Source organism: Hordeum vulgare, chromosome 1H (genome assembly GCF_904849725.1).
Source record: "Hordeum vulgare subsp. vulgare chromosome 1H, MorexV3_pseudomolecules_assembly, whole genome shotgun sequence".
Classification (NCBI taxonomy): Eukaryota; Viridiplantae; Streptophyta; class Magnoliopsida; order Poales; family Poaceae; genus Hordeum; species Hordeum vulgare.
In genome coordinates, this window is record NC_058518.1 from 58307698 (window position 1) to 58323282 (window position 15585).

At 43.2% G+C, this 15585-nt stretch overlaps 1 protein-coding gene across 2 annotated transcripts; it reads right to left on the reverse strand.

Moving 5' to 3' along the window:
• Positions 1–948: 948 nt before the first annotated feature.
• LOC123423658 (1,4-dihydroxy-2-naphthoyl-CoA thioesterase 1-like) lies at positions 949–3758 on the reverse strand. Of its 2 annotated transcripts, XR_006621357.1 has the most exons (4): positions 3518–3758; positions 3215–3406; positions 2328–2543; positions 949–1380 (listed from the first exon to the last, which is right to left on the reverse strand). XR_006621357.1 is itself a non-coding variant. In XM_045107887.1 (3 exons), the coding sequence occupies exons 1-3, from the start codon at positions 3692–3694 to the stop codon at positions 2391–2393; spliced, it is 522 nt and encodes a 173-aa protein (XP_044963822.1). In that variant the 5' UTR covers positions 3695–3754; the 3' UTR covers positions 2274–2390. The 2 variants fall into 2 exon arrangements, 1 of the variants encoding a protein (XP_044963822.1); XM_045107887.1 differs by lacking the exon at positions 949–1380 and having other exon boundaries at positions 2274–2543; positions 3518–3754.
• Positions 3759–15585: the final 11827 nt, after the last annotated feature.

Genomic DNA, 15585 nt, shown 5'->3' on the forward strand with positions numbered 1-15585 from the left:
GCTATATTAGGATAATTTTTAATGAAAAATATGTTATAAAAATACATCATAATATAACTAACCATATTTTTAAGACTTAAATTTGACATGATGATAGCCATTGACCTATAACTCTTATGTATTTGAATCCTACATGAGGTTTGCACTACATAATGTGTACGTCCAGTCATGCCTATGCTTTCCATGTTAGTCATCTTTAACATGTTCATGTCTTGCATCTAAGTGACTAACATGATATAAATAAAATTTCATTACAGAAAGCTACATTTTATGAGATCCATGGTAAATCTAGTGAAGGAAGACCCAGTATGTCTTGAGCAAGAAGAATCACGGAGCCCATCAATCCATCACATGTAGCATGTCTTGTGTTCTTGTTTGTCCCCTTACATATTGCAATATATAGGATAACACGTACCTTGCAAAATTCAAAAAAGGCTTCTCCGAGTAAAAACCAAGATTTTACTCGGAGAAGCCTTTTTTGAATTTTGGTTTTAACTCGGAGAAGATAACACGTACCTTGGTTTTTACACGTACCTTGGTTGAAGAAAAACAAAGGTATTGCCCCGAAATTCTATGGGAACCAATGAGTCTGCGATACCGCTATTCTGCGGGAAATTCTATGGTCTGCATACTTATGTGACAGAATTAAGAGATGCTTCTGTATGGCAGTGTTCATAATTACATACCAAGTGTCACATTGTCTGGACAAGTTGCAATGAGGCTTCAAGATGTAGTACTAAACTAGTTTCATCGCGGTTACAATGGTCTTGCACAAGTTGGACCAAACTAGTTAGGCTAATTATCAAATTATTAGGATATGTACGGTAAAAACTCCAGAAATTTTGATAGGCTCATGTATAAATTTCTCTTCACCACTCTGTCACATACAGAGTCTGACTCAAACATTGTGTACATACATCTGATGTAATATACTTTTTTTCAAACCGGGCTTTCCCCTTTCCATTATAAAGCATAACGGAAATACACAGTTTTTTCCTCCGAGCCAGAACAAGAACAAGGGAAAGAGGGAGAAGCGATTTCGGGGCAATACCAGAAAACCCATCGTCTGCGCCTGTCATCAGGAACACAAGACTATGGGGCAAAAACCTAGTACGTGTAAAAACCAAGGTACGTGTTATCTTCTCCGACCAAAATTCAAAAAAGGCTTCTCCGAGTAAAACCTTGGTTTTTACTCGGAGAAACCTTTTTTGAATTTTGCAAGGTACGTGTTATCCTATATATTGCAATATGCAAGGGGACAAACAAGAACATAAGACATGCTGCATGTGATGGATTGATGGGCTCCGTGATTCTTCTTGCTCAAGACATACTGGGTCTTCCTTCACTAGATTTACCATGGATCTCATAAAATGTAGCTTTCTGTAATGGAATTTCATTTATATCATGTTAGTCACTTAGATGCAAGACATGAACATGTTAAAGATGACTAACATGGAAAGCATAGGCATGACTGAACGTACACATTATGTAGTGCAAAACTCATGTAGGATTCAAATACATCAGAGTTATAGGTCAATGGCTATCATCATGCCAAATTTAAGTCTTAAAAATATAGTTAGTTATATTATGATGTATTTTTATAACATATTTTTCATTAAAAAATTATCCTAATATAGCTGAAAATGTCATTATTGCGGTAGAACACGAAAAATTACACAATATTCATATAAGGCACGTTTTCATCGGATGTACGGATTAAAAGTTACATCAGTTTTAATATAAGATAGTGTGACTCCTTACAGTCAGGCGCCACACAATGTAGTGTGGCTCCTTACTCTTAGGCGCCACACAACAAGGAGTGTGGCCCCGGGTGTCACGTTGGCCAGAAGTGTAACGCCCATATGCTAGGCGTTACATAGTGTAGTGTGACGCCCGACTGTCGGGCGCCACACAAAAGGGTCAGCTGAGTGAATTTATTTTGAACGTAGTCCACTTTGTGAATTTGTTTCGTTTAGAGGTCAATTTTATCGATTTTGCCTCACAGTGCATTGATATGGGAATTTGGCTAGTGATGTAGGAAGATGTCAGACTGGATGACAAAAAAAAAAGGAGCCGGGATATTCAATCTGTAGCACTATCTGAATTCTCACTTTGATCGTCGTAACAAGTCTTGATCAAATGATACATACTTGTCACGGTAGTCCTGGACATTTGCAAAAAATTGTGCATCATGATTGTCATGACGTGCTAGTGGCTGCGGCATGGCAAATGTAATGTGATGGAAGTACCAAATAGCAGCAAGAACCCAAATCTCAAAGAAAATTGACTGGTTATTATTATCAAAAGATGTTTTCTTCTACACTTACAAATCAATCTGTATACTCAATTCTTGCTGGGCTGCAATATATTGTGCTTAACATATCCAGACCCTAAAGTTTTGCATATTTCTTGATGCCCTCTTCATAGCTCTTCATTTGCTCTGGTGTTGACAAGTTGGTTAACAGGGTAACCCTTGCTGATGATACCAAATCTTTGCGCTCCGATGTGGAAGGGTCCAACAGCCATATCTGGACCTCCCAAACCTGTCAGATTCACGATGTATTTGTTAGCAAATACAGACACTCTTGACCGACAAGTTGTGCAAATAACTGAAATACCTGAAGAAACAGGAACAATATAGAAGAGGAGCCATATCCACATCTATACTTGTGCAGTATGCATACTTTACACATACTGAATGCTAAATTCTAAGCAACTACTAGTACTGATGTAATTGTAGAGCGAGTTCACTGAGTCTTAACAAAGTATATTCCGACAGCACGATACGTGGACATTCAATGGTTAATCATGGGCTGCTGCAATTAATCTCACCCCATACGTCACTTTCTTGTGCTGAATATTTTTCTTCTTTTAGTGTGTTTGATTGAAAAGAGAAATGTGTTAGCACGCCAGAGAAGACTTGTGAGTCAGACAGAACAGAAGTGTCAAACTTGTGCAGCTCATCTTTTCCACTTCCAACAATCTTGCTGCCTTCACGTTTACCTTTTCCAACCCCCAACCAACTCGGAATCTCGATCATCACTTCCAGATGCAGCAGGTGACTAATCAAATTGCAGTTGAGTAACAGACTGGCTTTTTATCAATCGATCGATCTTTCATTTTGGGCGATGATGAACTCCGCTTGAAAACAGAATGGGGGAATTTTGTTTCGTGTGGGGAGGGATAAAGTTGTGTTGGATTGTACGTATTTTACCTGGACGTTGCGGCCGACCTGAATGGGGTTCGCCTTGGCCTCGATGCGGTCGCCGAGGCGGGCGGGCTTGAGGTGGTTGATGGAGAGCTGCACGCCGGCCACTCTCCGGTACCCCGACGCCATGTACCCGCCGATGCTCGCGGACGACTCCGCGATCAGCGCCGACACGCCGCCGTTGAGCATCTTGAACGGCTGCGACCACGCCGACGGCAGAAAATGATTAGGACGACCAAGGCGAACACACAGACACAGACATGGTTTGGCACCGCGGATTTTGGGCGGCGGCGGGCGCACGAGACGTACCTGGCAGCAGGTCTCTGTGACGGCGAGGCGGCCGAGGACCTCGCTCCCCGTGATGCGGGTGTACTCGAAGCCCAGGGCGTGCAGAGCGTTGTCCGGCGGGGCGCCCTCGCCGAACCCCGGGGGCGGCCCGGGAGGCGGCGCCGCCGAAGTTCTCCCGGTTTCGCCGGAGCGTGCCATCGGTATCCCTCCCCTGTGTGATTGCGGTCGTTTTTGCACTTTTCGAACACCGGGCAGAGCCACCAGATATAAGAGCAACTCCAACAAAGAAGCTAGATAGAGCCGAAAAAGTTTTTCCCGCTGCAGAACATCCGACGATAGAAGCTGAAGCGGAAACAACATAGTCACGGTCAAAAGAAACAAAATAAAAAAAACAAATACCAACATCGACGGATCGACAAAAAACACAAAAGACTCGTGACCGCTGCGCCCACCAACACTCTTCCACCAAGCTCCATGACTCCGAAGCACCGGTACCCATCAACACCTCCAAGAAGGAATGCGATGATGACGACGCTGCTGCCAAAGGTTTCCTTCGGTACGCGACGAGGCACGAGGAAGGGTAGCCCCGACACCCTCCAGGAAGGTTCGGCGACACTCAAAGGCGTTACCGCGTCAGTGTCGACCGGGCCGACAGGGGTTTTCCCCGATCCCAACCTGCACCTCGGACGCTCTGGAGCCTGCCACCAAACCGACCTACACCCTGCACCAACACGGTCTTGAGGCCCCTGCGCCATCTCACCACGACACTGTAATAAGGAGAAGCCTGCACAACCATGAAGAGGAGCCGGGACTAGGAGCAGCAGCACCGTCGGCACGCGAGAGGGCTTAACCTCCACCGTCAACGACGGTAGCCCACGAGACGCATTAGCAGGAGCATACCAGGCCTGTGGGCCCACATGCCCGGCCAGGACCCCCTCCCACAAAGCTCCCGCCATCACGCTGCAACAAGCACGCCGTCGGCGATGCCACCCCCTGTCCAAGCTGCTCCTCCTCACCACCACGCAGAAGACACCACAACTATGCCGGGAGCAGGCCCGCTAGGACCCAGATGGGGCCCGCAGGGCCCAGATCTGGGCCGGGGGCACGCAGCCAACCATCGCGCACCACCACGCCGCCCTGCCGCCAAGGAGCAGCGTCACCACCTCACCCGTCGCCGGCCACCACCACTGGGTCGCCGGACCCCAGTCGGTTGAGCTGCACCACCGCCGTTCCCTGCCCCGGGAAGGGGGAACGCGCTATTGGAAATATGCCCTAGAGGCAATGATAAATAGTTATTATTATATTTCATGTTTAAAGATAATCGTTTATTATCCATGCTACAATTGTATTGAATGAAAACATAGATACATGTGTGGATACATAGACAAAACAATGTCCCTAGCAAGCCTCTAGTTGGCTAGCCAGTTGATCAATGATAGTCAAGGTTTTCTGACTATGAGCAAGTGTTGTCATTTGATAACTCGATCACATCATTAGGAGAATCATGTGATGGACTAGACCCAAACTATAAACGTAGCATATTGATCGTGTCGTTTTATTGCTATTGTCTTCTGCGTGTCAAGTATTTGTTCCTATGACCATGAGATCATATAACTCACTAGCACCGGAGGAATACCTTGTGCGCATCAAACGTCACAACATAATTGGATGACTATAAAGGTGCTCTATAGGTATCTCCGAAGGTGTGATGACCCACAAGTATAGGGGATCAATCGTAGTCCTTTCGATAAGTAAGAGTGTTGAACCCAACAGGAGCAGAAGGCTTTGATAAACGGTTTTCAGCAAGGTAATAACTGCAAACACTGAAAGTAGCGGTAACAAGTGATGGTGTAGCGAGGTGAAACGTAGCAAACAAAAAGTAACAAGTAACAAGTAGTAGCAACTGTGCAGCAAGTGGCCCAATCCCTTTTGCAGCAAGGGACAAGCCTGAACAAAGTCTTATAGGAGGAAAAACGCTCCCGAGGACACACAGGAATTTCTGTCATGCTAGTTTCATCATGTTCATATGATTTGCGTTCGTTACTTTGATAGTTTGATATGTGGGTGGACCGGCGCTTGGGTACTGCCCTTACTTGGACAAGCATCCCACTTATGATTAACCCCTCTCACAAGCATCCACAACTACGAAAGAAGAATTAAGACAACGTCTAACCATAGCATTAAACTAGTGGATCCAAATCAGTCCCTTACGAAGCAACGCATAGACTGGGGTTTAAGCTTCTGTCACTCCAGCAAACCATCATCTACTTACTACTCCCCAATGCGTTCCTCTTGGCCCAAGTATGGTGAAGTGTTATGTAGTCGACGTTCACATAACACCACTAGAGGAAAAACAACATACAACATATCAAAATACCGAACGAATATCAAATTCACATGACTATTATCAGCATGACTTATCCCATGTCCTCAGGAACAAAAGTAACTACTCACAAAGCATAATCATAATCATGATCAGAGGTGTAATGAATAGCATCAAGGATCTGAACATAAACTCTTCCACCAAATAATCCAACTAGCATCAACTACAAAGAGTAATCAACACTACTAGTAACCTTACAAGTACCAATCGGAGTCGCGAGACGAAGATTGGTTACAAGAGATGAACTAGGGATTGGAGAGGAGATGGTGCTGATGAAGATGTTGATGAAGATGCCTCCCCTCCGACGAGAGGAGTGTTGGTGATGACGATGGGGACGATTTCCCCCTCCGGGAGGGAAGTTTCCCCGGCAGGATCGTCCTACCGGAGCTCTAGATTGGATCTGCTCAAGTTCCGCCTCGTGGCGGCGGCAAAACCACGAAAAAGCTCCCGATTGATTTTTTTTCTGGAACGAAACCATTCATATAGCAAAAGAGGGTGCTAGTGGTCCGTCAGGGAGCCCACAAGCTTGCCCTCCGCCACCAGGGGGGTGGCAGTGGCAGGGCTTGTGGCGCCCTGGCAGCCCCCCTGTGGTAGTTCTTTCGCCCAGTATTTTTTATATAATCTCCAAAAATTCCACGTAACTTTTCAGGGCATTTGGAGATGTGCAGAATAGTGGACTAAGATTTGCTCCTTTTCCAGTCCAGAATTCCAGCTGCTTGGACTCTTCCTCTTCAATTAAACCTTGCAAAATAAGAGAGAAAAGGCATAAATATGGCACCACAAAGTAATATAACAGCCCATAAAGCAATAAATATCAACATGAAAGCATAATGCAAAATGGACGTATCAACTCCCCCAAGCTTAGACCTCGCTTGTCCTCAAGCGAAAACCAAGTTCCATAAACATGTTCACATGTTTAGGGACGAAGGTGTCGATAAAACATAATACAGACATGAGGGCATCATGATCACACATAGGACAACAATACATCATAGAGATTCTTATGGGAAAGTAACAATTCCTTCACAAAGCAAATCATGAAGCAAAAAAACTTACCGAGAAGTAACCAACAATAGTCCAAAGTCATTGTAGCAATTGCAATTTATCACAACATCAGAAAGAGTCAAATAAGAGCTTGTAAGGCAAATCCACATACTCAATCATCTCTTTGTTTTCCACAATTGTTACAACTCACGAGGTACTCATGGTGTCAAAGTTTCAGCTGGACACAGAGGAAGATAGGGGCTTATAGTTTTGCCTCCCAACGATTTACCCCAAGGGTAATGTCAACAATAATGAAGCATGAGTACTCAACTCCAAGTTGATATATGAATATAGATCTTTCCCAAGCATGTGACGGTAGCTAAGACAAAGGCAAAAATAGGGAATTGGTGAAGATCACCATGACTCTTACAAGGGCAAAAAGTAAAGGTACAAGATAGGCCCTTCGCAGAGGGAAGCAGAGGTTGTCATGCGCTTTTGAGGTTTGAATGCGTGTCCTCTTAGTGCGGAGGAACGTCACTTTATATTGCCTCATGTGATAAAGAACTTTATTATGCAGTCTGTCGCTTTTATGTCTTCCTCATCACAGGTTCGTACAAAGCTTATTTTCCACACACTAATAGATCATACATATTAGGGAGCAATTTTTATTGCTTGCACCGATGACAACTTACTTGAAGGATCTTATTCAATCCATAGGTAGGTATGGTGGACTTTCATGGCAAAACTGGGTTGAAGGTTTATGGATGCACAAGTAGTATCTCTACTTGGTGCGGGAGTTTTGGCTAATATGAGCTCTAATCATATAACATTGTTTGGAACCAAGCAAACACAATTCATTATGTTGTCTTCCTTGTCCAACATCTACTCTTAAGCATGTAATAGTTTGGTGAGTGCTCACAATTTTAAAAAGTGTCTAAGATGATATATTTATATGTGAACCTCTCTTTCCTTATTACTTCTTATTAATTGCAACAATGACTGAGGTCTATGTTGATTTATTCTCAACAAGTTCCAATCATCATACGTGTCATATGTGAAGTTATTACTTTCCATAAGATCGTCTCATGACCTTTCATGCTATCATTCTTTTCATACTTTTGATCATGGCACAAAGCAAAACCCTTGACTAAGATACTCTTTATTATATAGCTCGCAAGCTCGAATACATCGGGGGAGAGACAAAAGCAAAAGACTCAAACTAAACACTAAAGACTTATTCCTCTAAGAGAATAAATAAAAACTGAAAAGGAAAGAACTAAAACAAAGGTAAAAGCAAAAGATATAAAGATGATACGATACCAGGGCAACTCCCCCAAGCTTGGCAGAAGCCAAGGGGATTGCCCATACCAATGCTTAGTTGTCTTCCTTTGGTGGTGAAGGTGGTGGAGTTGTTGAAGCAGTCTTGAGCTTGTCTAATTTCCACTTGAGCAAAAAGTTCTGCTCCCTTAGATCGTCATTTTCCTCCTCAAGTTTCAACACTCTATGGCAAAGTTCCTGCTTACTCTCCTACAAGAAACGAGAAGGGATAAACAAGGTCTTAGGCTTCTTCCTATGGTCAGGGAGGCCTGACTTCTGGAACTCCACATGAGTGCGTCCAGGTTGAGGTAGAGGAGCTTCCTCTTCATCGGAACTCGTTTGTTCCTTCCCCTTGGGCTCATAGTCCTCTTCCTCGTCAGTGGTCCAGCCATATGGTTCCAAGTCCCCATTAATCCTAGAGTTAGCACGATCATGAGCCACATAGATCTCTTCTTCTGAATCTTGAGAAGACATCTTGACCTAAATTTGCGGCAGACAACAAGCTCGAAACGAAAACAGAGGAAAACTGCGCGATACGGAGATCAAAACCTTTGGGCGAATATATATATTGATTTTTTCTGGACCAGAAGGAGTGCTTCGCAAGAAAACAGAGTCCGGGAGGCACACGAGGTGCCCACAAGCCCTCTCTACGCCACCAGGGGGTAGGTGGCGGCGTCCACGCTTGTGGCCGCCTCGTGCGCTCTCCGGACTGCTTTTTATTTTTTTAATTTTCCAAAAATTCCAAAACGGAGGAAATTTCCTATTGGGAAAGCGTCGGAGTCCAATTTCTTACCGAAACAGATACCTCTTTGTTTTTAGGGTCTGAAATAGGCTGATAAACATCCCTTATGTCCTCCTCTGGAGTTATGACATTGATGATATCGGTCTCAACATTTATGGGAGTACCAGAGATGTAATGCTTGATTCTTTGCCCATTTACCACTCCAGGAAAATTTCCTTCCGTGTTATTGATTTTGATGGCACCGGAACGATATACTTCCTCGATAACGTAAGGACCTTCCCATTTAGAGAGAAGCTTGCCTGCGAAGAATCTCAAACGAGAATTGTATAGCAGGACATAATCACCTACATTGAACTCTCGTTTCTGTATTCGTTTGTCGTGCCATCTCTTAACCTTTTCCTTGAACAACTTGGCATTCTCATATGCCTAGGCCCTCCATTCATCTAACGAGCTGATATCAAACAACCGCTTCTCACCGGCAAGTTTGAAATCGAAGTTGAGCTCTTTGATTGCCCAATAAGCTTTGTGTTCCAGCTCGAGAGGTAAATGACAGGCCTTACCGTAAACCATTTTATATGGTGACATGCCCATGGGATTCTTATAAGCAGTTCTATAAGCCCATAGTGCATCGTCAAGTTTGCTAGACCAATTCTTTCGAGATCTATTGACGATCTTTTGTAGGATCAACTTGATCTCCCTATTACTCAACTCCACTTGACTACTAGACTGAGGATGATAAGGAGATGCAACTCTATGGTTGACATCATACTTAGCGAGCATCTTGCGGAAAACACCATGAGTGAAGTGTGAACCGCCATCAGTCATCAGATATCTAGGGACTCCAAATCTTGGGAAAATGACTTCTTTAAGCATCTTAATAGAGGTGTGGTGATCAACATTTTTAGTGGGGATAGCTTCTACCCACTTAGTGATGTAATCCACAGCAACTAAGATGTGAGTGTACCCATTGGAACTCGGGAAGGGTCCCATATAATCAAAGCCCCAGACATCAAATGGTTCAATGACAAGTGAATAGTTCATAGGCATTTCCTTACGCTTAGTGATGTTCCCTATTCTTTGGCATTCATCACAAGACAAGACAAACTTACGGACATCCTTGAAGAGAGTGGGCCAATAGAAACCTGATTGCAATGCCTTATGGGAAGTTCTATCTCTAGCGTGGTGTCCTCCGTAGGCTTCGGAATGACACTTCTGCAAGATCTGTCCCTGTTCATGTTCAGGCACACAACGTCTAATAACACCATCTACTCCCTCCTTGTAAAGGTGAGGATCATCCCAAAAGTAGTGTCTCAAATCAAAGAAGAATTTCTTCTTTTGCTGATAGGTGAAACTGGGTGGTATGTATTTGGCTACGATATAATTTGCGTAATCAGCATACCACGGTGCACTATGTGAAGTGCAGATGACATTTAATTGCTCATCAGGAAAGCTGTCATCATAGGTCGTGGGTCATCAAGGACATTCTCTAGTCTAGACAAGTTATTTGCTACAGGGTTATCAACACCCTTTCGGTCAACGACGTGCAAATCAAATTCCTGTAGCAGGAGAACCCATCTGATCAGCCTAGGCTTAGTGTCCTTCTTCTCCATAAGGTACTTAATAGAAGCATGATCAGAGTGAATAGTGACTTTGGAGTCAACTATATAAGATCTGAACTTTTCACATGCAAACACGACTGCTAAAAATTCCTTCTCCGTAGTGGCATAGTTTCTTTGGGCACTGTCTAGAGTTTTACTAGCATAGTGAATAACATTCAACTTCTTGTCAACTCTTTGTCCTAGAACAGCACCAACAGCATAATCACTAGCATCACACATGATTTCAAAGGGCAACTTCCAGTTAGGTGGTTGAACAATAGGTGCGGTTATCAAAGCCTTCTTAAGTATTTCGAAAGCTTCCTCACAATCCTCATAAAAAACAAAAGGAACATCCTTCTGCAAGAGGTTGGTAAGAGGCCTAGAAATCTTAGAGAAGTCTTTAATGAACCTTCTATAGAAATCAGCATGACCTAGGAAACTTCGTATACCTCTGATATCTGTGGGGCAAGGCATTTTCTCAATTGCATCAACCTTAGCCTTATCAACTTCAATGCCTCTTTCAGAGATTTTGTGTCCTAAGACGATGCCTTCATTAACCATAAAGTAGCACTTCTCCCAATTCAAGACGAGGTTGGTATCTTCGCATCTCTGCAAGACTCGATCAAGGTTGCTGAGGCAATCATCAAAGGAAGACCCATAAACGGAGAAGTCATCCATGAAAACCTCGACAATCTTTTCACAAAAGTCACAGAATATAGCCATCATACATCTTTGAAAGGTGGCCGGTGCATTACATAAGCCAAAATGCATACGTCTATAAGCAAAGGTACCGAAGGGGCAGGTGAAAGTGGTTTTCTCCTGATTAGATTGTGCAACAGGTATTTGCGAGAAACCTGAATAACCATCTAGAAAGCAGAAGTGTGTGTGTTTTGATAGCCTTTCTAGCATTTGGTCGATAAACGACAAAGGATAATGATCTTTCCTGGTTGCCTTGTTCAGTTTCCGGAAGTCTATCACCATCCTATAGCTGGTAATAATCCTTTGTGGGATTAGTTCATCCTTATCATTAGGAACGACGGTGATACCTCCCTTCTTAGGTACGCACTGTACTGGACTTACCCAATCACTATGAGCAACAGGATAAATGATTCCTGCTTCCAGAAGCTTTAATGTTTATTTTCTAATGACCTCTTTCATCTTAGGATTTAATCTCCTTTGATGATCAGCAACTGATTTAATGTCAGGATCGGTTTTAATCTTGTGCTGACATAGAGTGGGACTAATACCCTTAAGATCATCAAGAGTATATCCAATAGCAGCATGATGATTCCTCAGATTTCTTAGCAACTTCTTCTCTTCGTGCTCTGAGAGGAGATCACTAATAATAACAGGATATATCTCCTTCTCATCAAGATAGGCATACTTAAGAGTATCAGGCAACTGTTTAAGCTCGAACACAGGATCACCCTTTCGTGGGGGAGGATCCCCAAGCAGTTCAAGAGGCAGATTATTCTTGAGAATATGATATTGTTCTAAGACAATTTTGTCTATCTCATCTCTCTCCTTCATATACATATCATTTTCATGCTCAAGCAGATATTGCTCTAAAGGATCCGTAGGAGGTACGACAATAGAGGCAAGAGCAATGATTTCATCCCTTCTAGACGACTCTTTTTCATGGGGTTGTCTTCCAAACTTGGATAAGTTAAATTCATGAGACACACCCTCGAAACTAACTGTGACAGTCTGCTTAATGCAATCAATGTGAGCATTGACAATGTTGAGAAAGGGTCTACCAAATATGATGGGACAAAAGCTATCTTGTGCAGTACCAAGGACGAGGAAATCAGTAGGATACTTCGTCTTACCACACAGGACTTCTATGTCTCTCACAATTCCCAAAGGGCAGATAATGTCTCTATTATCTAGCGTAATAGTGACATCAATGGGTTCTAACTCAGCAGGTGCAATCTCATCTTTGATTTCATCATATAGAGAACGGGGTATTGCACTAACACTAGCTCCCATATCACATAAACCATGGTAATAGTGATCTCCTATCTTGACAGAAACAACGGGCAGGCCAACTACATGTCCGTATTTGTCTTTCGCGTGAGGTTTAGCAATTCTAGCGGAGTCCTCACAGAATTTGATAACATGCCCATCTATGTCTTCGGCTAAGAGATCTTCGATAATAGCAATACTAGGTTCAACTCTAATCTCCTCAGGGGGTTCAAGTGGTCTAATGTAACCCCTACGTATCATAGTTGGAGCTTTAGAATAATCCTTTATCCTAGCAGGGTATGGTGGTTTCTCAGTGTAAGCACAAGGAACAACATGATCAATAAAGGCAATGACTTTCTCCTCAACTAGATTGGTTTTGGCTATGTTGCTTTCTACAGGAGGATGATATTTAAACCACTTCTCTTTGGGAAGATCAACATGAGCAGCAAAAGATTCACATAGGGAAGCTACTATCTCAGAGTCAAGTCCATACTTAGCGCTAAAATCTCTAAAAGTGTTTGTCTCAACAAAAGATTTAACGCAATCAAACTAGAAATTCATACCTGACTCCTTACCTTCCTCCAGCTCCCAATCTTCAGAGTTGCGTTTGATTCTCTCCAATAAATCCCACTTGTGATCAATATCCTTCTTCATAAAAGAACCGGTACAAGAAGTGTCAAGCATGGTACGATCTTCATGAGAAAGCCGAGCATAAAAGTTTTGAGTGATAATTTCTCTCGAGAGCTCATGATTGGGGCATGAATATAGCATTGATTTAAGCCTCCCCCAAGCTTGAGCTATGCTTTCCCTGTCACGAGGCCAAAAGTTATAAATAAAGTTCCGATCACGATGTACTAAATGCATAGGATAGAACTTTTGATGAAATTCCAATTTCAACCGATTGTAGCCCCATGATCCAGTATCATCACATAGCCTATACCATGTCAACGCCTTATCCTTCAAAGATAAAGGAAAGACTTTCTTCTTTATCTCATCCTCGGGCAAACCTGCAAGCTTAAATAAAACACAAACTTCATCTACATAGATTAGATGCAAGTCTGGATGTGAAGATCCATCTCCTGTAAAAGGATTAGCCAGCAGTTTCTCAAGCATACCCGAAGGAATTTCATAAAAGATATTTCAGTAGGTACCTCAGGTCGAGGAACAACTCCTCGTGCTTCTGTTCATGGTGAAGATACCCCGAACAAACTCCTCAAAGGAACAGTTTCCATAGTGACAAGTGACAGTAAATTTCAGCACATTATAAAAATGTTTCCTTACCAATTTCCACTTACCAAAGGCGCTTCACTCCCCGGCAACGGCGCCAGAAAAGAGTCTTGATGACCCACAAGTATAGGGGATCAATCGTAGTCCTTTCGATAAGTAAGAGTGTCGAACCCAACGAGGAGCAGAAGGCTCTGATAAACGGTTTTCAGCAAGGTAATAACTGCAAGCACTGAAAGTAGCGGTAACAAGTGATGGTGTAGCGAGGTGAAACGTAGCAAACAAAAAGTAACAAGTAACAAGCAGTAGCAACGGTGCAGCAAGTGGCCCAATCCATTTTGCAGCAAGGGACAAGCCTAAACAAAGTCTTATAGGAGGAAAAACGCTCCCGAGGACACACGGGAATTTCTGTCATGCTAGTTTCATCATGTTCATATGATTCACGTTCATTACTTTGATAGTTTGATATGTGGGTGGACCGGCGCTTGGGTACTGCCCTTACTTGGACAAGCATCCCGCTTATGATTAACCCCTCTCGCAAGCATCCGCAACTATGAAAGAAGAATTAAGACAACGTCTAACCATATCATTAAACTAGTGGATCCAAATCAGCCCCTTACGAAGCAACACATAGACTGGGGTTTAAGCTTTTGTCACTCCAGCAACCCATCATCTACTTACTACTCCCCAATGCCTTCCTCTAGGCACAAGTATGGTGAAGTGTTATGTAGTCTACGTTCACATAACACCACTAGAGGAAAGACAACATACAACATATCAAAATACCGAACGAATATCAAATTCACATGACTATTATCAGCATGACTTATCCCATGTCCTCAGGAACAAAAGTAACTACTCACAAAGCATAATCATAATCATGATCAGAGGTGTAATGAATAGCATCAAGGATCTGAACATAAAGTCTTCCACCAAATAATCCAACTAGCATCAACTACAAAGAGTAATCAACACTACTAGTAACCTTACAAGTACCAATCGGAGTCGCGAGACGAAGATTGGTGACAAGAGATGAACTATGGATTGGAGAGGAGATGGTGCTGATGAAGATGTTGATGAAGATGCCTCCCCTCTGACGAGAGGAGTGTTGGTGATGACGATGGCGACGATTTCCCCCTTCGGGAGGGAAGTTTTCCCGACAGGATCGTCCTGCCTGAGCTCTAGATTGGATCTGCTCAAGTTCCGCCTCGTGGCGGCGGCGAAATCACGAAAAATCTCCCGATTGATTTTTTCTGGAACGAAACCCTTCATATAGCAAAAGAGGGGGCTAGTGGGCCGTCAGGGAGCCCACAAGCTTGCCCTCCGCCACCAGGGTGGTGGCGGTGGCAGGGCTTGTGGCGCCCTGGCAGCCCCCCTCTGGTACTTCTTTCACCCAATATTTTTTATATAATCCCAAAAAATGCCACTTAACGTTTCAGGGCATTTGGAGATGTGCAGAATAGTGGACTAAGATTTGCTCCTTTTCTAGTCCAGAATTCCAGCTGCCTGGATTCTCCCTCTCAATTAAACCTGGCAAAATAAGAGATAAAAGGCATAAATATGGTACCACAAAGTAATATAACAGCCCATAAAGCAATAAATATCAACATGAAAGCATGATGCAAAATGGATGTATCAAGGTGTCCGTTGAGTTAGTATGGATCAAGACTCGAATTTGTCACTCTGTATGACGGAGAGGTATCTCGGGGCCCACTCGGTAATACAACATCACACACAAGTCTTGCAAGCAATGTGACTAAGTGTAAGTCATGGGATCTTGTATTATGGAACGAGAAAAGAGACTTGCCGGTAACGAGATTGAAATAGGTATGCGGATACCGACGATCGAATCTCGGGCAAGTAACATACCGAAGGA